At 42.3% G+C, this 27205-nt stretch overlaps 1 protein-coding gene across 4 annotated transcripts in view; it reads right to left on the bottom strand.

Moving 5' to 3' along the window:
* Positions 1 to 882: 882 nt before the first annotated feature.
* The window catches only part of khdrbs3 (KH domain containing, RNA binding, signal transduction associated 3), a 146330-nt gene continuing 120007 nt past the window's right edge, over positions 883 to 27205 (bottom strand). For 2 of the 4 annotated variants that reach the window (XM_035521193.1, XM_027016248.2), the window contains exon 9: positions 22941 to 24431. In XM_035521193.1, coding sequence (XP_035377086.1) covers positions 24340 to 24431 — 92 coding nt within the window. In that variant the 3' untranslated portion in view covers positions 22941 to 24339. Of the gene's footprint in view, positions 1251 to 19001; positions 19122 to 19712; positions 19774 to 22940; positions 24432 to 27205 lie in introns of those variants that run through there. The other 2 variants (XR_003411049.2, XR_003411048.2) reach the window with 2 other exon arrangements.

Here is a 27205-nt window from a genome sequence, read left to right as displayed (position 1 = left end):
ATTTAGAATAACCAGCACATATGCACCTAAAAACAATACCTGTGTGAGTTATACCAAATTAAATACTATTATACAACCAAATCATTTATGTGACCATCCCACAGATTCTCTCTCTCTCTCACGTGCCCGTAAATTTAGAAATGTAAGAAACTTTTAGAGTTTATTCACAAAGTCTTTTCGGAGCCAAGCCTCTGGTCATCCTCCATTTTAAAAACCTCCTGTTTATAGAACCCCTTTTCATCATTCCCACTGAATGTCTCAGTCAACAAGCTTTGATAGGTATAATCCATTTTTATATATAAAATAATTATTTAAAAAGGCCCAAGAGATACAAGTAAAACTCTAGTCTCTTTATTACATAATTACATATTTCCAACAGTTGTGGCTTTTTATGTTGTTTTTTTTAAATTATTATTTATTTATTTTTTACCTTTTTTCTTAAATTCACTCCTTCTTCTCACATCCAAACAGGCCCATGTGACTTCACGAAGATATCTGTATTGGGTAGGACATGGAGTGAGGCACAGGATATTTGCAGGACATTTACAAGACATTAGCAGGACATTTGCAGGATGTTTGCAGACCGTTTGCACTGGGCTGCATGCTCTGCTTTGGGCCACAGGGGATGCACGCTTTTGGGGGAGACGTCCCGCCCCCAGTCACACTGGTATGGGTTTCATCCAGATTGCAAAAGACATCACAATTCATGTCTGCTCAGTAAAATAAACTTTAACAATCTCAGCAGAGCTATTAGTATGATGTGGATGAAGGATAAAGAAAAACAAAAAACAAATAAAGAAAGAAATGAAAACTGCAATAATAATAATAATAATAATAACAACAATAATAATAACAACAACAGCAAAAAATACCCAGCAGACAGTGCAGAAGTTCTAACAGTGAGAACTCTCATAGAGAGCCACTCAGTAAGAAGAAGAAGGACAATAATTCCATTATGTCTCATGCATCACCCTAATGCAATGTTATCAAAGGCTATTATCATATCAGACGGCAGATATGCAGAACAGATGCGGATTTGAACCATTACATCATCTATTCTTCATGCTGATGACCCATTTGCCCTTCACTGCCAGAGCAGGTGAGCGTGTTCTGAGGCTGTGTCTTCCGGCATGCCAGTCATAAGCCTTTCAGGGTCATTCCCACTGAACGGATCCTCCCTCTGCCAGTGGTGCTGGGAGGACACCTCACAGCCAATCACAGCCAATCTCCAGGATCCCAACCTAGCACACCTGAAACGCAGGAAATCGGCAGTCATGAACAGAAAACAGGAGGAAATTCCGAACAGGACGTCCCAATAATGCTTCTGTCAGAGAGTATGCTGGGATTGTATGGAATTATGGGGGAACTAGACAGTTATCTTAATGAAATGACACTAAATTTGCTATGTTCATGTTTCGGTTATAAAAAAATATATAAAGTCTCAGTTTATTATAATGCTGGTGAGTAGTGATGGCATCATTAGTGTAGGGTTTTGTTTCTGAGAGACACTGTACTGGAATTCGTAAAATATGAATTTATTTATTTTTTCCATGCCAGTGTGTAACTTGAAACTGAAATGCTGGTCTAGGAACAGAAGAAAAATGTTACTCTTTGTTACTATAATACATACATAATACATACATTTATACTGTTTAGGTACAAAAAAATCTCTGCTTGTCCATCTGTTCTGGCCTGTGAATCATGTTTATGTTTTGTGTCATTTCTGAAATGTTATCAAGTGTAGAGAGATGCTGGCTATTGAGGATCGGTTCTGGTTATTATTGAAATGGCCCCACATATATGGTAAATGTCAGCACTCTGTAGATGTGATTGATGTCACTGCTCATACTGATTCTGCTCTGTCAGGGCCATGTAGGTTAGCCATTTACCATGGAGACATGAGCAAAGGGAGGTAGACTATGGCCTCTCCTTAGTTGGTGTTTTTCTTAGGAAGCTTTTACAGTCCTCTCCTTCCCTCTCCTCTCCTCCCCTCTGCCCCCTCTCCTCTCCTCTCTCCTCCCCTCCTCTCTCCTCCCCTCCTCTCTCCTCCCCTCCTCTCCTCTCTCCTCCCCTCCTCTCTCCTCCCCTCCTCTCCTCTCTCCTCCCCTCCTCTCCTCTCCTCTCCTCTCCCCTCCTCTCCTCTCCTCTCTCCTCCCTTATCCTCTCCTCCCTCCCCTCCCCCATTCTCCTCTCCCCTCCTCTCCTCTCCTCCCCTCTCCCCTCCTCCCCTCTCCTCCCTTCCTCTCCTCCCCTCTCCCCTCCTCTCCCCTCTCCTCTCCCCTCCTCTCCTCTGCTCTCCAGGTTGTATTTAGATGGCCTTGGCCACTTAACCCTCTCATATCTCTTCCAGGAGCACTCAGAAGCCCCTGACTCTGACCAGAAGCAGAAAGAGCTACAGCGAGTGGCCTCTGACCCCAACTAGGGACAGCAGAAGCTCGGGGGGAGGGCACAGACAGGTTTTTGGCCAATCCAAAGCCAGCTCAGTCAAAGCGGGCTCCAGGTTGCTGCTTCCATACTCCTGTCTTTCTCAGTACATTCTGCTCTTTGCTGCTTAGTTAACGCCCTTCAGTCCAGATCAGTTGAGAGGGAACTTTACTGGGCCTTGTTCAGGTACATTACCACCTAAGCATTTAGGAGATTAACTCATTTATCTGCTTCTCTAAATTACTCCTCTCACTTGTTTATCTCTTGTTTATTTGTGTCCCCTCTCTGTGGTAATTGCTCTGCCGACTTGGCACAGGAGGTAATCCCTTACTGACTGTGCACATGCTCTCTCTCAATCTCTCTATTTCTCTCTTTCTCTCTCTGTGACTGAGACATTTACTCTGAGGGTCCCACTCTTACATACCACCACGATGAATCAACACTGCTGACAGATGCCTGTAACCATCCCCAATGGTTATGACTTGACAATTGTTGCTATGACAATGAATATCTATATTATTAAAACAGCAGTAAAATGAAATTCTGGAACTCCAGTGATGTGGCTTGGTTTAATCCCCATGATATTACAATATTAATGCAATAAATAGTCATTTTAGAAGTTGCAGTAACTATGATTCATGAATATCCTTTTCATTTGTGTAGACAGGCTTTTATAAAAATCAAAGTGATCTAGCAGATACTGTTAAAATGATGTTAAAAATAAAAAATCTGATAAAGAATATACTTAATCACACAAAAGTAAAAGAGTTAAATTGTTTTAAAAGATAAATGCTGAGTTCATGGTTTGACACACACCATACATCTGTTCCAATGGGAGCTAAGGTTAATGAAGTTGGAGTTATGGTACCTGTCAAATCTAGCCCTGGACAACCACTGCACCTATTCCTGTAGAGTGCACACTGTATCGGAGTGCACACTGTATCGGAGTGCGCACTGCAAGGCTGCAGCTGGACGGGGATGAGGACAGGGGTCCAGCTGGCTTTGAGTTCCATCGCCGCACACGCCTCCTCTTCAGAACCTCAGTCACTCTCATTCTTATTGTCCCTGTTATTTATATCTGAATAAGAATATAAATTAATGAAACAGTGGGAGAGACAATGTGTGTAGTTGTGTGCCGCTGTGGAGTGCACAGGGTGTTGTCATGGGCTGTTCTCAGCAGCAGCAGCTGCTTGGCTTTGACTAAGCACTTTCTCAAACAAAAGCAGCTGTTTCTTGTGTGCTACAGTTATTCAGAGAAATATGTACACACACACACACACACACACACACACACACACACACACACACACACACACACACACACACACACACACACACACACACACAAGAACAACCCCTCTGACACATATTGACATCTCCTCTGTTCATAGATATAGACATTATTTCCAGCTTTCTCAGTTTTTATTTTTAGTGCAGTCTAACACAAATGTGTATCACAAATCTCTGTATATGATCCCATATGCTCTCTCTATTCCTCCCTCTCTCTCTATACCTCTCTCTCTCCCTCTCTCTCTCTCTCCCCCTCTCTGTCTCTCTCTCTCTCCCTCCCTCTCCCTCTCTCTCCCTCCCTGTCTCTCTCTCCCTCTCTCTCTCCCCCTCTCTGTCTCTCTCTCTCTCCCTCCCTCTCTCTCTCCCTCTCTCTCTCTGACTGCACTCTTTCTTCCTGACTCTCTCTCTCTCTCCCTCTCTCCCCCTCTCTGTCTCTCTCTCTCTCTCCCTGTCTCTCTCTCTCTCCCTCTCTCTCTCTGACTGCACTCTTTCTTCCTGACTCCCTCTTTGTCTCCCTCTTCATGACAGATTACCCAGCATGCTAACTGCATGCTGAATTAAGCCCACTGTGTTTGACAGCAAACTTGCCCAAGTCCTCTCAAGGAAGCGTCACTCCATGAGGTAGCCTCCCCTGCCTGGGCAGTCATTACACCACTCCGTGTCCCTTTTTAACACACATACATCCTGCTGGTGGAGAAGTGCTCAGGAGTGTTGATCTTATGCTTTGTGTGTGTGTGTGTGTGTATAAGGATGTGGAAGACAGATAGAGGAAGTTTGTCATTGCTCCTCGGGGGTCTGTGTCACATGGAGAAAATGACAAATTAACGTCAAAAAGATCCTTTGATTCACCACTACACCACCACTCCCAACCCTGTCCTTTTGTGTCTCCTGTCTGGATGCCGCTATCTCCTTCTCCCTGCTCCTCTCCTGATGGTAGTGTGAGGAGGGTGAATAAAAGTGGAATATGTATATTACAGAATGGTGAATAATATAGAGGGCTCTTGTGATGAAATGCACTGTTGTCATGTTCACGAGGACGGCAAGTCCGTGTTCTCTCTCTCTCTCTCTCTCTCTCTCTCTCTCTCTCTCTCTCTCTCTCTCTCTCTCTCTCTCTCTCTCTCTCTCTCTCTCTCTCTCTCTCTCTCTCTCTGTGTCTGTGTGTCTGTCTGTCTCTCTCGGTAACAAACTAAACAGTGTCATGAATTCACCTGGCTCATTACTCCACCCTGGAGATCAGCTGATGATTCCAAACCACATGGTGCACCAACTCACAGATGCTCCACTTATGCAAAAAATGCTCTTGGAAGAAAAAAAACACTTTCCTTTTAATATGCTTGAAGCTAATAAAAAGCACAATGTATTAATGATGAGAAATTGCACGCATGGAAATAAACTAATGCCAAAATTCTGTTTATGTAACTTGGAAAATATTAAATTTGGCACACAAAGACCTCAGTGTTGGGTCAGAAGAATGGATGAATTGTCCTTCTGTGCTTTGATTTTTATCAGCAGAGCGTGTACCATGCAAGCATCTAGCACACATAAATCGTGTCACAGTGAAGACGCAAATAAAGGCATAGGGATCTATTCAAATGATGGGACTGAAATAGTGAGAGTTATTAATACATCTTCACACCTCTGAGTGACTGAAAAGTCATTTCCACTAAAACGCTCAATCTCCTTCCATGACAGGCTCAGTTCTGCCATTCACATCTTTAATGTATGTATGTGTGTGTGTGTGTATGTGTGTGCGTGCGTGTGTGTTGGACCTCCGTATTTTTCTATCTCAGCTTTGCTCACCTTAAAAAATTCAAATATGTTGGTGGGAGTCGTTTATATTGACATTCATGATCACATATTGATGTGATTCCGCTTAAGCATCTAAACGCTCATTTAGCTCTCTCTGTCTCTCTCCTCTCTCGATTTCTCTTTCTCTTCATTCTCCCTCTTTGTCTTTCTATCTCTCTCTCATTCTCTTACTTTTTCTTGCTCCCTTATTTCATTTTTCATTTCATTTTTCATTTAGAACACTTTGCTGACTGTCATATACCGTTTTGTCAAAGCAACACAAAGTCTGCAATGTAGTGTCATAGATTACTTGTATAATGTAGTGTCATAGATTACTTGTATAAAAGAATAACAGAAAAAAAGAAAATAAATGGCTGAATTATATCACAGAAAAAAACTGCCAAAATCCTATAGAAAACATTTGACCATTTATGTATGACTATATATATATATATATATAAACTGGCAAAGCAAACAGATCTGTCATTAATGCAATGTCCATTAGTATTAAAATCTTTATAAACCTTATACATCCTGTTTCTGATAATCCACACATCAAACAGTTAGAATTTCTTTATCTGAGATTAAGCTGTAGATGAAACATAACTTTCTTCATCTAGTGACAAGACTGAACTCCCTCTCATTGGTTCTAAATGAAGCCTCAATATTCTCCCCTTCCTCCCAGGTGAGAAATCTGGGTATCGACTTCTACTCCACCCTCTCATTTAATGCCCACATCAGTTCTGCTGTTAAAACTTTCATAATATAGCTCAAATTCGACTCTTTAATTCTGCTGCTCTATCTGTCGTGAATGCCCTCGGCTTTCGTTATTTGGACTGTTGTAATTCTCTTCTTGCAGGTATCAGTTCTTGCTCACCACACAGGCTAGAATGCTGGTGCACCTTCTCACTCACATTTTGTCACAGCCACACTACACCTGCTGTTCAAGATCTTCACCGGCTTCCTGTAAAATACCGCATTCATTTTAAAATCCTTCCGCTCTCCTACAAAGCTCTTAATAATCTCACCCCCTCCTGCTTGTCTTCCTTATAACCCCCCCCCCCCCCATTTTTGGAATCCACTTCCTCCACTTGTCTGTCAGTTTAATTCACTCTCCACATTCAAAACAAATCCCAAAATCCATCTCTCCATTTTAGTTTATAACTCACCACCAAACTAATCTTTGTGTTGAGTTAGTGACGATCTTACACTCTCACTACACCCCAGTCTCTGTGCCTGCTCTGTGTTGTCTTGTTTGTCTTTATTTGTTCTTTGTTCTAGTATTAACATATCATCTTTGGGTACTAGAAGTCCAAGTGCAAGTCTCATGTATAATTATTATTTAGCTGTCACTGTCTGAATGTCTTCTCTAAGAATAACAAAGTTTATCAGAGTCTCAAAGGAAAGACAATGAAATATTAATTTTTAAAAACTTTCTAAAGGATGTTTCTTTTATTGATTTCGATTCTGGACATGAAAAAGGATGTGTTTCATCTTCAGTTTCTCCAGTGCCTGCCTAGCTGTTCCCTCTGAAGCTGTCCTCTCTTTTAGCAGGGCCTCTGTGTCTGTCCTCTTGGAGGCCGTACTCTTTTGGTATGTAGTCTGTCTGGGGTCTTTCTTCTCCCCAGTTCAAGGCTGTGACCTCTTATTCAGTATGTTGTCATAATAACGGCCCTAATGTACTGGACATGCTGGCAGTTCATGCTGCTTCCTGGTACCCCAGAAGACTGGAGTTGGACTCCGCCCCCAGACAAGAACAACAAAAGGTCAACAACATTTTTTAAAGCCAAGTTAAGTTATATAACAGCATTTGTTTCATTGTAGTGTTAAATCACTTCATCCAGATTTATTGTTGCAATATATTTTCCATCATTTGCTCTAAAAGCATATAAAACTCTTCTAGATTTTTCCCTGCGTGAACAAGCACACTGACATGACCAATTTTCAAACAATCTGACATGACCTGATGAGCTCATTTAATCATCTCTCTCTGTCTCTCCCTCTCTCTCCCTCTCCGAGTGAAGTAAACAGATCCTCCCTGCATTTGCCTGTTCACTTTTGACTGAAGGGAAACTGAACGAATTTTAATCAAATTTTAGCTCTACCAGAGTTGGACATTTCAGATGTGTGCACACTGTTCACAGCATGTAATGATGTACCGACGGTCAAAACCAGGAGTATTGCTGCATCTTTCAGACAAAAGAATAAAAACGAATGCAAAAATGCTAATCACATGACTTCATTTACAGCTGAGATCTAGAGACAGAAAGGCAGAGGCTGAAATGAAGTGAGAAAAAGAAGAGAAAATGAAAACAGAGGCAGAGAGGGCAGCTGTAAAACCTGACAGCTCCAGTGGTTTGAGGAAACTGCTTTAAACCATTTAACTATATTAGCTTGAGCACATGTAATTACTTAAACTGCACATTGGCAGCTCATATATTTACTGATAACATTGACAACTGATATTTACTGTATTTACTGATTTCTCTCATATTTACTGTTATGAAAACTTGAATCAAATGAAATGTGCAAATTTCAATTATAGTACTAAATTTACAATTATTAAGAAATTGGTGTGTAGAATGTGTAGTAATATTAAAATTTAGTAATTATCACCAAGAGCAACTAATTAAGTTTAACTTCAGAACTGTCTTTTTACCTCCCTTCTACTTTTTTACTAGCCCAATAAACCTAATAACCAAAGCTAAAAACTTGACTGATTCACTTATACCCCCACATAGCAACCTGACAGTAAAAAACACATAAATATAAGTAGATATACTTCAACACACGCACAAGATCTGCTGATCAGAGGAACGGCTACATACGAAGAGGCTAGATTGGGGGAGATAATCCCGCCCTAAAATGCAAATCAGTTATGCTGGGAGCCAACAGGGCAGCTACACAGCTACAGACCGAAGGATATTGTCTGTCTCTTTCAAACACGTATTACAGAGGGATAATAGAGAGCATCCTGAGCAGATGCATCACTGACTGGTTTGGGAATTGTTCCATCTCAGGCCACAAGACCCTGCAGCGAATAGCGAGGACAGCCGAAAAGATCACCGGAGTCCCTCTGCCCTCCATCATGGACATTCACAGTATGGTGCATCTGCAACGCCAGCATCCTGGATGAACTCAAACACCACTCACAGGAACTCTTCTGTCCCTCGCCATCTGGGAACCGTCTCCAAAGCATTTGGACTCTCATGGCCAGACTGTGCAACAAGCCTTCAGAGTCCTCACACAACTGACCTGACACTCCCTCATCCATGGACACACACACACACACACACACACACACACACACACACACACACACACACACACACACTCAACTGACACCATCTTACTCCTTCACTGTTTCTGCCCCTCTAGCTAAGGTCTGTTGTCAGATTACTATATTTAACATAATGCTAAATCTCACACTCTGTTGCACTTTTTCACATTTCTCATTGACATCTGCTACTAGAATACTGTATATGACAAATATTCTATTCCATTGAACAAATATTGCATTCTCACAATATTTGCTCATCTATAAGTGTACTTGCTAAAAATGATTCTGTTCCATCATTTGCACGTCCACTCACTTTCTCCAGTCTCTTCCTCTGCAGTGTTGCCCTATACCATATATGTTATCATGATGATTGGTCCTGTGTAGCTTATTTACTGCTGTTTGCACTTGTGTTCTTTTTGGCTGTATTGTGGTCCTGGAGACACTTTATTTCTTTTCACTCCATACTCCATAAAAAGCCTCTTGACTCCCTCCCCCACCTCTCTCTCTCTCTCTCTCTCTCTCTCTCTCTCTCTCTCTCTCTCTCTCTCTCTCTCTCTCTCTCTCTCTCTCTCTCTCTCTCTCTCTCTCTCTCTCTCTCTCTCTCTCTCTCTCTCTCTCGTTTGTCACCTAGTACATAGCTATTTGGGATAGCTAATGGAGCTGGTAGCGTTTCCTAAACTTGCTCCCCAGTTACAACTGTCTGCATAAAGGAGCTTATTTTATTTTTCAGTACAGAGCTTAATGCAATATTAGTTCTCATATTATGTTGCTTAGTTTTACCTCATTATGTAAACTCAATCTATTTGACTGTGTTATAAACATTTATTTAACAATCTTGAAAAATATGCCATTACTGGTCTATGAATTTAGCATTTGTTTTGTTTTGAAATGGCCTATAAATCTTTACTCAAATATATACCAGAAACTGATTTTACTCAAATGACTGCATTACATCAACATTAAATATTTTGTGGTGGTGTTAATTTATTAGCATATGTTACTCTAGGTTTTGTATTGTTTAACTTACTTCTTTTATTAAAATGTGCCGTTAGGTTTTCAGTGCAATAATACGGAACTGAAAAAACCTGAGAAAGAATTTAGTAGTCAATAAAACATGCTCCACGCTGTGGGAGATAAGAATGAGATAATCAAGCATTCAGCAAGATTTGTGGCACCTTGTCACAGCCTGAGGGACAGCTGATAAAATTAGATATCAGTGTTAAAAGAAAGAAAGAAAGAAAGAAAGAAAGGATCGCTCAAGCTTTGTTTCTTTTAATCAGATTTAAATTTGTTCTTAATCACTGATTTATTCTTTTTTCTTTTATATATTTTTTAAAGTTTGTGTTCTGTGTACATTCATTCTTGTTTATGTAGGTATGTTACATTTTCTTTGTGTATCAAATGTGTCATACAAACTTCCTTGCCTTGCTTTTGTGTGTGTTGCTTGATTTTCATTGATTTCTAAAAATTAATAATTATAAAAATAAACAATTTTCTATTCCTCTATTGCTCCGCCCCCACGTGCCATGTGCTCTTTGTTGTCCTTCTCCCTGCTCCGCCCCCATTTCCGCAACTCTCCAGCCCACCTGTGTTCAGTTTGTCTCTCCCTCATCTCACCTGTGCCTCATTCCTGTCCCTGATTCCTCTATGTAAATATTCCTCCCATTTCCTGTCTTGCATGATGATTGCTGAGCCTTTGTAAAAGTGTGTTATTTTTTGTGTTGCTTTAGTTTTCTATTAAAAACGCCTTTTTTGTTTGACTCATGTCTGCATCCTGCCCCTTTTTGCTACCGCTCACCTACATGCTGTCACACGGCTGAAATGGCCCCTCCCAGCCTGAGCGTACGAGGAGTGAAAAGACCATACAGACAGTGCTGTGTTAGCTGTGCCAATTACCCAGCATGCACCTCTTCCCTTCTGTCCTCTTGAAGCCGGTCTGTGCTGCTAGGCACACAGCAGTGCACAGGTGGAGCTGCAGAACACAACCTTCAGGTCAACCACATTCTGCTCCAGCCAGAACCAGAGGTGTCATTGGCCACGGGTAAAACTCCCCAGCACACGCGATCCCTAGGACCTCAGCACAACATCAGACGGCGAAGCAGGAGGAGCAGTTAGGAGGAGGAGCAGTCAGAAAGGATGACTGCAGACCTTTCCCCCATAGGAGACATGTGCTGCGAGGGTAACTTCTTAGAGTACAGTGTGTCTGTGTGTGTGTGTGTGTGTGTGTGTGTGTGTATTCTGCTTAATACAAATCCCAGTAGAACTAAATCTATTGCTGGGCACAAAATAATGTAGCAGATGTAAGAAGTGGCTTTGAGCGCGAGCATTTAGTTTCTGAAACGATAAAGACAAAAGACAGAAAGCGAGAGAGAGCAAGAGAGAGAGGGAGAGAGAGACACCTAGACAGATGGACTTACCACTCAAAACCTAAAGCAAGAAAAAAAAACACTTCAAAGTTGGGCACAATGAGAACACATCTCCCACAAAGATAAAAGCCTTGGCATATTTACATCCAGAAAGAGACATTATCCCAGACAACGTCGGGAAGGGAGAGAGACAAATCAATATGGCAATATTAAACCAAGGGTGGAATAAGGCAGAGCTTTCAGCACTAACCTGTTTGATCCATTCCCATAGCTTCAAGGGCACTGCTGAGCAAATAGCATTCTGGAATCACTAACGCCTTTGATGTCTCAGAGGAAAGCTGCCCGCAAACTTCTGTCCTTTTACCTCACATTGCTCTTAAGTGCAGTAATTAAAGTGCTTTCATTCAGGCATTAAAACACGAGGCAAATCCAGGAGCTGAACTACAGGAGGAGACACCAGCAGCCGATCCTTGACACTGAGGGCCAAAGCTCACATTTACAAGGGGCTGCTGTTTGGGCTATTATACCAATGAAAAACTGAGGCCCGCGTCTCTCTTCTTCTGGTTCAAAAGCTCAGTTTAGCCTCTGGTCAAAGGGCTAACTTTCTACATGCAACAGTTTCAGCTTTTTCATGACATTTGCAGCATGTGACTCAAAAGACCGGATCACTTTCCATGGTACTACTGAAACAGCAGTGCATCCCGGCATTGGTAAAGCTGTTCACTGTCCATGGTTCTGAAGCCATAGTCTAGTTTAGATATGACAGCGTGGGTTGCTGTCCATGGTGCCAAAGCAAAAAACTGTGTGACAGCAGGTGACTTGGAGCCCATCTTCTTTATCTTCTTGACCTGGCAGTCTCTCACGTTGGCTGGTCCACTGTAGTCAGTAGTCAACTCTAAGCTGCATTTATGCAAGCAGGCAGTGATATTTCACTCACAAGATTAACATTTTCAGCATATTCAGAAATTGTCCAGTTGAGGTTGTAATTTATTTGTATGTGTATGTATGTGTACCCTTTGTGTTATTATCATAGTCTGTATTATTATCCTTATGAGGTTGCCCAATTATTTATTTATTATTCTGTACATGTTATTATTATTATTAAAATGTATTATTTATTAATTATTTTTGTAATATTGTTTATTTCATATTATTATGAAGTTATTTAATGTATTATTATTAATTATGAATATAAGGTTATTGTTAATTATCAATAGAAACTTGATCTAGTTTAGTTGTTAATCTCTATGAAATGCTGAATTCTGAAACCTAAGTATCTCTTCAGGTATTTGATGCATGTTCCACTCCACCCATCATTAGATCAGTTTAAATACCACAGCTCTTTAGATGTTAAGAGCGCACTGGAGAACCTGGACATGATCCTCTCACAGACAAAATGCATTTTGTTGAAAATGAATAATCAAGGCTTCTGAACGGTGACAGGGGAGGGTTTCCTCCTGATCCTGTTAGACAACAAAGGCATGAACAGCAGCTATATCGATCTCCACATGGCTTACACCTTAAGGAAATGTAGCAAAGCACTTTAAAATTGATCACACCATTTTAATCAAGGGAAGATCAAGGAGAGAGTTAATTAGCAAATAAAAGGTAAGGATGGTCACTGAGGCTATAAAACTTAATTAAAAAGCATGGAGGATAATTACAAAATCCCAGGATACCCTGGGTGCTCATTTATTACTATAATATATGGTTCTAGTTCCTTATTATCTTTATTTTCATTTTCAATTTTCTGGAATTAGCAAAAAAAAAATCACCAGCTATGTTTTGGGCACACTGGTGCTTTGTTATTCGTTTGTCTCACGTAAAGAAGCCTGGAACTGCTTCACTAAATGTCGGTACTTCTCCAGCTCACAGCATCTTAGAAAGAGCACAACAAGGTGCCTGGAGTGTAAGGAAACAGAAAAATCCTCTTTCTGCTCAGGACATGGACATTAAGCTGGATTTACTCTGAGGGAGATAAGCCTGACATTTCTCCAACTCCCACAGGAGAGCAAGCACTAAGCACTGACCCTGTAAACACTACGGAGCAGGAGGGAGCAAAAGAAGAGAAAGACACAAAAGGTTAGAGAGAGACAGCGAGAAAAGGTGCAAAAAGTAGACAGAGAGAGGAGGGAGAGTCGGGAGAGAAAAAGCGCAAATGAAAGAAAAGACAGAAAGTGTAGGGAGGGACAGAGAGGAGGCAGAAGGTCTGTCCGGGGAGGACAGTGTGTCTCACACTGCCATCTGCATTCATCGCTGTTTCCGCTATACTTGTAGTTCTTTCCTCTCCCTGATATAGGGAGAGAGCATGTTTTGATATGCTACATGCTGTTTAAAAACAGGAATGCTTGTTCCTGGTTTTATCGCTCTACGCTTATTGAAATGCATCCACCTGTTAGTCGGAAAATGGAATTCCTTTTTACTTCAAAACTCAGGCTACATCTAATCTTATAATAAAAAAATTTAAAAAAGACTGATTCTTTTTATATCATTATCTCACAACCAAAACAAAGAAACAAAATTTATAGAATTTAAGATTGATTTCCCCTTTAAAGAGAGATCCATTTCTATAATGGGTGCTGATTGGACAAAGTACTGATCAGGCTACTAGTGGGCATTTACATTTGCTTTGTTTCACACATTGCTAGTCGGAGTATGTGATGAAGTGTGTGAGGTGTAGAGCACTGCCACAATTTTAATTTTACAATTCGCAAGCCCTCACATCACACTACTTCAGAAATCCCTGCACTAAACAGTCAACAAAGATTTGGAAATGGAAGGTTGTGTCTGCTTATCGTGTGCAATTAGTGTTTAACATTTAAACAGTTTGTAAATGTCTTTTATTTCCAGTGGTGATTTCAGGTTGAAAAAATTATTTTCTGACCCTGTTTATATATATATCCAGGGAAATGTATCCAAAACCATCACGGCTGAAGTGCTTCCAGCAGTTGGATTGGTTCTCCAGACCGGGACAAAATATAGAACTAGGCCCAAAACCTCTCTGGATGGGTCAGAACTAAGGTAGGACTACAGGCACTGAGCAGGAGCCATCCGAGCTGCCAGTGAGTACAAAAACAAAACAACAACGCCGTTAGCGACGAGAATATGGCCTTATGCTTCTGAACACACCTCTGATATGAAAGGCAGAACAGAATATTTTTTCTATCAACCCCTTACACTACAAGATGACACAGGTGAGTGAGTGAGGTATGAACTCGGTCACAGGTAACACAAGAGAATGTGTGAGATATAAACCTGGTCACAGGTGACAGAGCTGAATGAGTGATATATAAGCTTGGTCACAGGTGAGACAAATGAGTGTGTGAGACACAAGACCAGTCTCAGGTGAGAGAGGCGAGTGGGTGAGACACAAGACCAGTCTCAGGTGAGAGAGGCGAGTGGGTGAGACACAAGACCAGTCTCAGGTGAGAGAGGGGAGTGGGTGAGACACAAGACCAGTCTCAGGTGAGAGAGGTGAATGGGTGAGACACAAGACCAGTCTCAGGTGAGAGAGGTGAGTGGGTGAGACACAAGACCAGTCTCAGGTGAGAGAGGCGAGTGAGTGAGACACAAGACCAGTCTCAGGTGAGAGAGGCGAGTGAGTGAGACACAAGACCAGTCTCAGGTGAGAGAGGCGAGTGGGTGAGACACAAGACCAGTCTCAGGTGAGAGAGGGGAGTGGGTGAGACACAAGACCAGTCTCAGGTGAGAGAGGTGAATGGGTGAGACACAAGACCAGTCTCAGGTGAGAGAGGTGAGTGGGTGAGACACAAGACCAGTCTCAGGTGAGAGAGGCGAGTGAGTGAGACACAAGACCAGTCTCAGGTGAGAGAGGCGAGTGAGTGAGACACAAGACCAGTCTCAGGTGAGAGAGGTGAGTGAGTGAGACACAAGACCAGTCTCAGGTGAGAGAGGCGAGTGAGTGAGACACAAGACCAGTCTCAGGTGAGAGAGGCGAGTGAGTGAGACACAAGACCAGTCTCAGGTGAGAGAGGCGAGTGAGTGAGACACAAGACCAGTCTCAGGTGAGAGAGGCGAGTGAGTGAGACACAAGACCAGTCTCAGGTGAGAGAGGCGAGTAAGTGAGACACAAGACCGTCATAGGTGAGAGAGGGGAGTGGGTGAGACACAAGACCAGTCTCAGGTGACACAGGTGCGCAGGTGCACTTAATGCACATAGACCTGAATCCAGATCACACTGCATGTTAAACTGGAGGAAATTATAGTTGTGAGTGACGGTGGATCTGATGGGTCTGGGTTTTTCCAAGAGTCTGAGAGTCAAAGGAAAAGCACTGAAATACCTCCCAAATCTGCATATCACATCCTGTTTTAGTTCAGAAGGCAGTTACAGTGTTTTGTTCAGCGATTTCCTCTCACCGCCGGAGAACAAATGAGGCGCGAAGACACAACATGAAGCAGATGGATGCCACGACGACGTAGCAGCGGGACTTAATCATATGTATGGCTTAGATCGCCTCACAATGAGCAATGCAATCAGGAGACTGTTATTGCCAGCTCAACAGTGCCATGCCAGTAGCATAATGTAATATTAATCCACTCAGTCTCTCTCTTCCTCTATCTCTCCTCTCTCTCTAGCTTTCTATCTCTCTGTCAGTTTCCATGCCCCTCGAACAAACACACACACACACACTTTCCAAGGAGCAAGGCATTTTGTGTCAGAGGGTGGGACAAAAGCAGTCAGATCCTTTCTGGAGCTGAGTTCACCAGCAGTTCGCTGGGGCCTGTGGGATGTACACGTCCTCGCTGCACGAGCCGTGGAAAAAGAGCCGTGTGTCCCTGACACTCAGTCCTCCCCGGAGAAACACATGCTGCCATTTCCTCATGCCAAACCCATCAGACTGTGAGTGCACCACCACTGCCACATTAGCACCTCTGCCACAGCCCCCATTGCCAAGCGATGGCCTTTGTGACCTCACAGATGCTCCGCGGCGGAGTGTGCGGCCTGGCAAAATGGAGTCTCCGAACCGTGTCAGACGGGGCCGTCTTGGACCGACTCGGGTAGCGGGGTCCCGCTAGGCTCTTCCCTGCAGGCTTCTCTGGCTTGGCCCTGCGGTTTCCTTCTGCTGTGCATTGATAGCAGCACAGCAGAGGAGAACAGCAACAAAAAGAAATGAACCACTGGTTTAAAAAAAGCAGGCACAAAACTGGAAGAGTCCTCGGACAAACAAAACAAAGAAAGGACAAATGTGCTATTCTCTGAAGATAATGGACTGTGCTCAAAAGAAATATGTTGCACTACTCTTTGCTTTATGAATGACTAAAAGCACACTGTTTTGCTATCCTCCAACCAGTGGGTTCTTGGAGGAAGGACTCATTTGTAACTAGCACAAAGCTGCTTTTCTTGCTGGTATGTACCCAGGAGGATTGTGGAAAAGAAAGCCTTTCTTGTCTTGTGGATAGAGCCCAATGCTTTCCTTGTTCCTGGGGGGATTTGGTTAGAGAACCCAGGGGAACTGTTGGTAAAAAAAAATGTACTCGCCTCATGATGTTCAGGATTAAGTAGAAAGGCTCCACATGACACAGATCCCCCCACTGGCAGAGGACATTGTCTTTATAACTAAGTTCAGTTTAATCAAAAAGCTTTATTGCCATTTAACGACTGTATCGGTAAAGCCAAGGTACTGGCAGTACTACAGACAATAATAATGAGTAATGGTATTCATGAAGTATTCAAAGATATTCATGAGTTTACAATGAAATAGTGAAGCATGTGCAGAACACATAAATGAGTGTCCATGACACACTGAGGTCTTCCTTCCAGCAAAGCTCAGTGCTAAACACTTCAGAAGGCATCTGCTGTGTCTGAGAATACAGGCAGCCGGAAGGAAGGTAGCAATTAACGAACGCCACAAAGAAATCAAACCCTAGGACCTACAAACCTTCTAAAAATTTGAACAGCACAAGACTTGCTACAGTGTTCTACTGTCACGAAATGTAAGCTTTGTAATCGCCATGACTTTCCTATCAGTACCTCCCCCAGACAAACTTCACCTTGGGTCTCCATGGCAAATGTGACAATACTCAGGGAGATTAGGAAGAAGCCTAACTGCACTGATAAGAAGCAAAACAATTTAGGGTGTGTGTATATGTGTTGTTAAAGAGTAAGTGTATGTTATACATGTGACGTTGGAGGCGCAGAGGAAGCGAGACGCGATGTCAAGCTGATATGCTGTTTATTTTCCATGGCAATGAAAGCAAACGGAAAAAGAAGTCACATTCAATCTCTGGGATATAAGTAGCATTGCACCAATGGGCACTCGTGGTTACGGCTGTGAATGCGCAGCATTTTCCCTAAGCACCTGTAGGAATATATATATAGGGACACATATAATGGGGATCAGGTGTCTCTCATTAAAAAAACAGGTGACTGAGAGCGGGGCAGGTAAGTGGTACCGTCCCTATCTGTAACGGGCTTGTCCCTTCCAGTATGGGACCGGCCTACCGTGACAGACCCCGCCAGTCTCCTGGAACGTGGCCAACCCTGCTAGCGCGGGGCAGGCTTAAGTGGGTACAGCCTATGGAAGGAGGTGAGGAGGTTGGGGTCCAAAATCTGGGAGGCGGGGAGCCAACTACGCTCTTCTGGGCCATACCCCTCCCAGTCCATGAGGTATTGCAGTTCCTTCCTTCTCCTCTGGGAATCTAGCAGGGTCTGCAGTTTGTAAGCTGGAGCCCCTTCCACCTCCAGAGGTGGAGGTGGGTCACCCAAGGAACTGCCCTCCACGGTGAGGGGGCCTTCCGTCACGGGCTTCAGTGCCAACACATAAATGGCCCGGGATGCCCTACTGCTCCCCGTTAGGCCAATCTTGTAGGTCATCTCATTAATCTTGACTGTGATGGTGTACAGGCCTTCATACCTTGCAGCTTGCTTGCTAGTAGTGCCAGCGCGGCTGCCCTTGGTTGTGACCCACACCTTTTGTCCAGGTGCATATTGTGGGGTTTCCCTGCGTCGCCGATCCGCTTTCCTCTTGTAAGCCTTGATCGCCTTACGTAGTCGCTGATGCATCTCCTCCCAAATCTTTTTGCTCTCTTTACACCACTTTTCCCAGCAGTTCCTTCCAGACACGAGACGTGAACGGAGGGCCTCGGTCCGAAATGATGTCTTCAGGTAACCCAAACTGCCTGAAGACCTGGCGGATCAGTAGATCGGCTGTCTCCAGCGCGGTGGGCAGGGCCACCAAAGGGATGAACCAGACCATGTTGGAGAACCTGTCGACTATGGGCAGGATAACGGGGTTGCCCTCTGAGACAGGTAAGTCAGTAACAAAGTCTATGGCTATGGGACCATGAACAGAGGTGGGTAGGAAGAGGGAGTAGCTTACCTGCAGGTGGAATGCGTGGTATTTTGCTGCAGGTACAGTCTGCGCAAGAAGCCACATACCTCACCACATCCTTGTTCATCACAGGCCACCAATAGCGAAACCCTATCAGCTGTGCTGTGCGGGTAGCACCCGGGTGTCCCGTTCCCACCGATATATGTACCCGCATAACGAGTGAGCCCCGATGCTTAGGCAGTACGTAAAGGTGATTGGGTGGACACTGCGGATGTGGGTTGGCTGCCTCTAGTTGATCGGTCTAAATCTCATTCTAAAGATGCCAGAAAGCATGAGGAGGATAGAACAGGTTCCGAACTTGCCGAACAGGCCTCCGAGTTGTATTGCCGGGAGAGCACGCCCGCCCTGGCGTTTTTCCCACAGGCCGTTAGGTGACATGGATCCTGAACCTGGAAATAAAGATTGACCACCAGGCTTGTCAAGCATTTAGCCTTTTGGTGGTCTGGAGATGCTCCAGGTTTTTGTGGCCGCTGAACACAGTGCTAGGCTCCCTCAAGCCGATGCCTCCACTCCTTGAAAGCAAGTTTCATTGCTAGTAAACAGGTGACTGAGAGCAGGGCAGGTAAGTGGTACGGTCCCTATCTGGAATGGGCATGTCCCTCCCGGTATGGGACCAGCCTGCTGTGACAATACATATAAAACATTTAAGGGAATTTATATGAAACTTCCAGAGTTCCATCCATGTGATCCATGTCAATAAACTTTAATTTTCTCTTAAATTTCTAAGTGTGTGTGTGTGTGTGTGTGTGTGGTTGCTTGCTTTCTCATGTTCCTGAACTGAAGAGAATCACCATCCCTTAAATTACATGGCAACATCCTTGAATAGTCATCGTCATCACACTATGTATGTACCGTCCTGCTAAACATTACTTTCTTGTAAGTGTATAGTGACTAGGTGTATATTGTCCTGTTAAGCATGACTTTATTCTATCCTTACTGTGTATATATTGTCCTCTAGATTGCTTCTCTAGCAATATGCACTTTCCATGTACTAGTTTACATTTTCCTCTCTGTGTATTCATTTGCATTCACTCTGTGCAGGTGGAACCATGCCTTCTAGCCTCTGGAACTGTGGTATCTTGTTTGTCTTGTTCCTGTGCTGAGTTTGTGTTTTGTCAGTGGACGTATTTTATATCAGCATTCAGGTAGTCTGCATTTTACATACAGCTAAAGAGCTTGCAGTGCGGTTCAGCTGAAAGCAGCACAGCTCACCTCGAGACAAACTGTGAAGAGCAGGAGTGCGATTTCATGGTTCTGACCTCGTCTCTGCCTCCTGAAATGGAAAGAAATGAGACCGACATTGATCCAAACAGCTCAAGCCAAGAGAGACATGCCCCTAGATCTGCTATGATGATAACATACATGTTCAAGAAGTTCAACCAGTTCGGTCATTTCTGTATTTAACACTATAGGACATATTTATGTCTGTCTTATAATCTAATTAAACAAAGTATGTTTAATAGAATATTACGGCTATTTATTGAGCTTTTTACTGTTTTAATGATGCTTAATTAATCTTTCCAGGCTAAAGTTACTTGGTTTGAATGTTAACATCTTTTTTATCCAGTTTAGAAGCTATTTTAAATGATCAGGTATTAAAACATGGGTTTAAGTGGTGATTCAAATTGTTTACCTTGTCAAACGAAGGCCTTTATATACGGCTACTGCCATCCTCTCAGCTCTGAGGTCAAAGGTCAGTCTGGGTCATTTAGAAGTCATGTTTTGGCACACCCTTTAGTGGACTAAAACACTGGCACATGACCAAAAGTGGGAAATAAGAGCAAAAAACAGCAAGCAGAAAAAAAAGAAACCCCAAAATACTAATTCCAAAAAGCCCTGGCGGACAATATTAGCTATATATTGCTCTTAAATTGGCAGAGAAACATCATACGGTCAGTTACATTAATGTCACATTTGGCCAATGCATTAGGATAGTATCCACAAAGCCTAACACATTTATATTGTCATGTAAGATACAAACCGATATTAACAATAATAAGCCACTGTTGAAGATACATCATGATAAATATTCATGATAGTTTATTCATAATAAGAATTTGGTATAGTACTCCACATAACTATGTGTCATCAGTCATGATAAAATATGAATGTGTTATGAATACACATACAATGTATTATGAGCAATATATGTACAGCTATATATGTAATATTTAAACTCAGTTTCAAAAATTTTCCGGTAATATATCTTAGCATCTTTAATAGTATCACATTGTAAAGACACGTAATTATATATTTTTTTGTTTTCACTTTTTTATATTCAATATTAATTTGTTTTATTAAATATCTACACTGAGTAAAAGCATTTACACTTGAGGTGATGTTAGTTTATATTACATGGCTTTACAATATGTCAGCAGTAATAAACTGTTCTCTCAAACACAGTGGGTTTTTTTTCCAAAAAAGTTTATTTTATCATGAACCAAGAAGTAGATTAAAGGGCTTACACAAGCTTAGGATGATTCCACTCAAAAGAAAGGTTTTGGAAAAATTTTAGCCACCACAATGAATTTAATTTCAGTCACTTTTTAAACTTTATGAGACATTTGTAAAAAGATACAGGGGGCGCAAAAACAACATTCAGGTGACACAGTGGATTGGGAGGTTTTAAGAAACTCTGCAGAAACTTCTAGGGGTTTGTAGGGAATAACCATTAACAATACGACACTAATTAATTCACTTTAGTTTATTTGTATTATTTTTCCATTATTAGAAAAAAATAAAATAAAGTCATTCTTTCTTTACGTAGCAGCTCTTAGACGAAGGCCTAGAGCCCTTTGCTCAGAACATTTTTGCGTTTTCTTTAATCTAACATACTTTATTTAACTCCTTGGCTAATTACCAGTTTAGAGCACAGGAAAACACACAAACACACACACACACACACACAGGCACGCACGCACGCACGCACCCACTCACACACACATGCACGCAAGCAAGCACGCACACACACATATATGCCTACCCACACATGTGTCTGCTCACACACTGCAAAGTTCATAAGTTCCCAAGGACTGGATTTTTAAATAACTGCTTTAGAATAATTGTTAATACAGTGGATGACATTGAAATATGTAGATGCCAATATACATGTACTTGCAAAAGTATTCTCCTGGAGCTGTTGCAAATTTTAATAAGCAGTATTTTCATGCAAAGCACACATGGCTATAAAAATGAAGGTGAACTGGAGGCATAACAAATGAAGGCTGAAAGTTTTTAAAAAAAGGGTTGATCTTGCCATTGCTATATAAAGTATGAGGCTGGCTTATCTTATGAAAGCCTGTCCTTACCCTTTATTTCTCTAAACCTGAAGCAAGTATGCTGTGGTGTTTTTAAGCTAATTGAGGACAAAGTTCTCAAATTTCACTGATTTGGGGAGGTATGCAAATATAACACCGGGATCAGATGACCTACCGGGCCCTCTTAATAATCACAAAATGCCCCCCCCCCCCCCCCCCCCACATGCCTGAAAGAATTCAGGAAGTGAAGGCATGTGCAGGAAAGGGCAGAATTCATTACGATAAGGATAGAGTACAACACGGGCCACCGGCCGGGGTGGATGGACACCATGACAGACCTCTAGATTGCTAGGAAGCTTATATCGCTCGAGCATAATCTGTGCAGTTGAAGTAGTCCTTATGCTGTGTGGGAGGGCCCTACCGTGACAGGGATGGTAGCGAGGAAATCTCTCTTCAGTAGATGCTGGGTCTCTGGGTTTAAGTTTACTAGTCTAATCAGCAAGGGGCACATGCCAAAAACAGGCTGGATGCTCACTGTCCAGCAGCACTCAGTCCAACCCCGAGAGCAGCGCTTCACTGTGGTGTTCGTATGTTTATGCGGGCGGTTCAGGAGATGTCAAAGGCAAGGTGTTGAACACTTCGGATTTAAGTGCTACTTCGGATTTAAGCGCTATATTTTATTTCTGAAATTATTGTTTCATCTATTGCTTCGATATGATAGTGCTGTATAAATGTATGTGGGGGAAAAAAAATGTTTGTAAGCATAATCTGCAATGTCACAAATTAGGAAGCGTTTCCCAGGGGTGGAATACTTGTGCAAGCAACATCACGCTATAAGAACATGTTCCTCAGCTGGGCTTTAAATGACTTAAAAAAGAACCATGAACCTGGGTTGCCAACCAGCCATCCAATCAGCATCATTTTATTATTATTATTATTATTATTATTATTATTATTATTATATTTAATTTATTTAAATTACATTTATATATACATATATGAAGCTCTTTGCTGATGTTACCTCAGTCCAAAACATCCTGCTTCAATACATCTTTTACTACAGGTACACTGCAATTACTCATCTGGAAACTTCTTTTTATATATATATATATATATATATATATATATATATATATATATATATATATATATATATATATATATATATATATATATAATTTGCAGCACAGCACATTTGTTATTTGTTGTCTGAACCTATAACAGACAGCGAAAGTGGTAGTAGACACATGCAGAAACACGTGCAATTGGATCAGGACAGAAGGTGTCAGTATGGTGCTGGATCCTTCTGAACCAGACGATCCCGCGTGCTTGGACCTGGCTTTTACCTGACGCCTACTGTCCCACTTGCTATTATTTTGCTCAACTAATCGGCTTTGCTATTTATCAGTTCTGATTAAGCTTGACTACTGTAGATTACACTGCGTGTTGCTGAATCCATGAAAAACACCACTAGTTCAACGAGGCTAACTAGGCCAACCTAACTTGGATGGCGTGTCGCTAATGCGGGAAACAGAGAACAGAGTGAGGGGTTTTACAGGCTCAGCATGCACAAGTACAGTCTCTGAGTCTGTCTGACTCTTTAAGACCCTGGTTACAGTTTCTGTCACCCCAAGAATCAATTCATTCTCTTTCTTTTTTTTTACTGAGTGACACTTTGGCCTACCTGTGTTTTATTTTTAGTTAGTGTGTATGAATTTTAATGTTCAATTGCACGCGCAGAACATGTCTGTGCAGAAAGAAAGGAAAAAGAAAACCTAATAGAAATGTTCATGAGAGTTTTTGCCAATGAGAAAATTCCATATATTTATTAACTGTTTTCATTTTTAAAAGCCATGTGTAAATGTATGAATGGTTGGCAACCCTACCGTGGATGATTTAAAGGGTCAACCAAAATTAGACAAAACAATTCAACCACTCCCCCTGTCTCCCATGTTTAAGAATCAAATGATTTTGTAGTGTTTTAATGACATGCTCCCATAAGCCCTTTAATGCTAAGGAACACTGCATTACAAAAAAAAAGAAGTAACACAATATGTGCATCAAGATCTTTTTTTTTCCATTTTGTTTTTTCATTTCTCTTGGTAAGTTTTTCATTAAAGGCAGAATTTACAAGGGACACACTGAAGCTCGTCACTCATTAAAAGAAACAAAAATAGGGTATATAGAAACGTACCTGGCTAAATCTAAATACCTAACACCTGAAAGTTACACCACCTTCTACCTGCTAAGACCCACCCCCAAACATTTCAGCACTGGTGTAGAAGAATTCTGATTGGTTACCTACTTTACACATAGCTCTGATCGTAGGCTGAGTTATTTTGCAAAGAGGCCAAGCCCTGTGGTACCCAGAGCTTACCAGCATCAACTGAACATCTCCCATGAATTGATTTTCCAATTGAACCCATTTCTCTGTGCTGCTTTGTGGGCTTTTTTTGTGGTTTTGGTTGGGTTTGTTTTTTTGAAAAAAGGAGCAGGGAAGTGGGTTGGTTCGGGGGGTTGGGGGTGTCCATAGAAAATCCATTACTTGGAAATGATCAGGCAGGTGTGATGGACTTCAGAGTTCAGTATCGGGAGTAGGGTTGATCTCTGTACACTCCTTTGGTTGTCCTCGCCGGGGGCGCCTTGTTGCGGCTGTTGGTCCACTCCTCCTGGCCTGAGCGGGTTGAAACAAATGTCAAAGGTCACCAGAAAGGTCTGAAACTTCAGATGGTAAGATGTTAGGAGTGCCTAGGCTCTCTCCTGTAGGCTCTGCAGTGGAGCATCAAGCCCAGCACCCTTTGCATCAAACCCAGCACATTGAGCATCAAACCCGGTACCCTGAGCATCAAGCCCGGTACCCTGAGCATCAAACCCAGCACACTGAGCATCAAGCCCGGTACCCTGAGCATCAAACCCAGCACACTGAGCATCAAGCCCGGTACCCTGAGCATCAAACCCAGCACACTGTATGGTAGCGATCTTTCATGGAAGCGTCTGACTCCACGGCAGGGGGGGGGGCGGAGACAAACGGGTGGGGGATTCGGAAGCTGATAAGGACTCATTATTACAGTTTAAGTGATATAAAACATCACAGTCTACATGGTTTGGAAGCATAGACATTATACTTCACTATAATGAAGTATGTTCAACAGAGGACTATTCTTAACAATTAAACCAGTAATTCAGTCCAGTACCAGAGTCGATCCATTCGTGAAGAACGAGCCTCAATGAATTAGGACTAAGATTTAAGTTCCATTTAATTTCAAATGCACATTGTATTATGTAAATATCATTTTACTATATATACTGAGCACACATATATTTTAAAACTAAATACTCTCGTTAAAGGTTAGGTATGCCCACTTTACATCTAATGTCCACTGTAGATAGACACGACTCCTAGCATCAACTTTCCCTAGTTTGTGTTGTCTGAAATGCATCACATAGCACCTACGCCGCTGATAATAGACGACGGCCTTCCCATCGAATCTGTCCTTCACCCAAGCAAAGGCTGCGCTTCTTTGATCAGCATACTAGAACAAACAGCACCTTGAAAGGCGTTATCGTAGCGCTCGCCCCCTGGTGGCCTGGAGTCAGCACTTCTTTACGCCCGTCGGCGCAGATGATCGAAAGGGCTGGCGACAGGTGCCTTTTCGGCTTCTGTGCTCATCTAACGCGCCTACCCTTTCTGAGCTGAACTTCATGACTGATGGGCTTTAATTAGAGAGCCGTCAGTTCACCGCTAGCACGCGCTCTCTTTAGAAGAGAGAAAGGCTTCGATCACACTAACCTTGCATTTAGACAGAACAAGAGTGCACGTGTCTGCTGGTTAATCTCAGAGAGTCTCCTTTGAACTGTCAAGCTGTCTGGTCTTTAGACAATCCAAAGGAAATGCTATTAAGAAGGTCTATAAGCGTGTGTGTGTGTGTTTGTCAGTGTACGATGGTGGTTGTGGTGGGGTTGCTGAAATGGAAGCACACAAATGATTGCAGTCTCAAAGGATATGTGGCTCGTTTGCAAACAGTTCTAAAGGAGCTGTGCCATTTTAAAAGAATTTTTTACAATGTCCCTCTGTGCCAGTATTTAAGAATCTTTTTTTACTACTGTATATCACATCTTTATTTATTATTCACCCCTGGAGAGAGAGAGAGAGAGCTTGCAACTGTACATAATACAGTAAAACACACTGTACAGCACCAAACGGAAAACTATTCAAATTCCTTAGCTTTTGGAAGTCTGGATAAATCGCTTCAGCTTAAATGCTAACGCAGGCTGGACCTGGCAGACGTAACGGTGATAGGTAGCCGTATCACAACAATGCGGAAGTCTTATCTTCTTGCTCCAGGCTGTGGTGAACCTCGTGCGTACGGCACACCGGCTAGCGGGGGTGCCCGGGGTCTCCCCCCTGCTCCTCCGCCCCAGCACCCTGGCAGAAGGTTGCTGGACCATGATTCAGGGCCGCCAGTGTACCGAGCCATTTCTTGCAATCATAAGCACCGCTGTTATGTCTTTATTTCTGTTTCACACCTTTACTTTATATCAGCTGCTCCACCACTCTAATGAGCAGAGAGTAGATTATAATGCTTGCAGCTTGGCTGCGGGTCATGCAGTTTCCCGAGTGCCTTGCGTCGTGCTAGCGACTGTGTTCAAACAAACTGTGGTGTTAAAGGAATATTCCACCGGTAAACTTAAAACAATATATTTTCCTCAGTGTTCAAAACCATTTAAAATGATTTTATAGTGTATATTTATTTCTCACATGCTTAGTTTTAAAGACGAGGCAAAAATGACTTTTAATTACCATCTAAAGGGTATTATCTGATGCGATTCTGCCCTGGGCATGTTGCATGTTGCGGGACAGTTTTTGAATGTCCATGTCCAGGTTTCTTTTTCACCTTCCCTTTGTCAGTATCCCAGGATCAAATAAATAGAGCTGTGTCATATGGAAACATTTCTTCCTGGTGGTCAGGCTTGTTTACGTTTTATTGAAAATCACACTTGCAGATGTCGATCCTGTAAGTAAAGGGTCTATTGCTTTAACTATGGGATGCATAGATATGGGCAGAGGGCTACAATTAACTGGAGCTTAACTACTAGCTGTCAAGCTGTAATGATTTACTGTTACTTTTCTGGACAAGCATCTTAGTAAGGGTTATCGCAATAACCCGAGGATGAAATGTTCCTAAACTGTTTTGATGTTTGTGGTTGTAAGTTAATCTTTTTTTTGGAAAAAATCGAAAACAATGCACCAAGTCTATGAGAGTGCATCTATTCTGCATCTATTTATTAAACCGATCACTTGTCAAATAAACATTGTGAAACCATTTTTAATTATCCTCACTGGTGAAAAACTACGGGGTCGAGCTGAAAAACACCCAGATGCTTTTGGGCCTGGTGTCACCGGGAGAGTGCAGAGTGATTACCACTGATTTTGGGGCATTGTAAAAC

This window comes from Electrophorus electricus, chromosome 2 (assembly GCF_013358815.1).
Source record: "Electrophorus electricus isolate fEleEle1 chromosome 2, fEleEle1.pri, whole genome shotgun sequence".
NCBI lineage: Eukaryota > Metazoa > Chordata > Actinopteri > Gymnotiformes > Gymnotidae > Electrophorus > Electrophorus electricus.
This window is presented reverse-complemented; position numbering and strand designations above follow the sequence as displayed.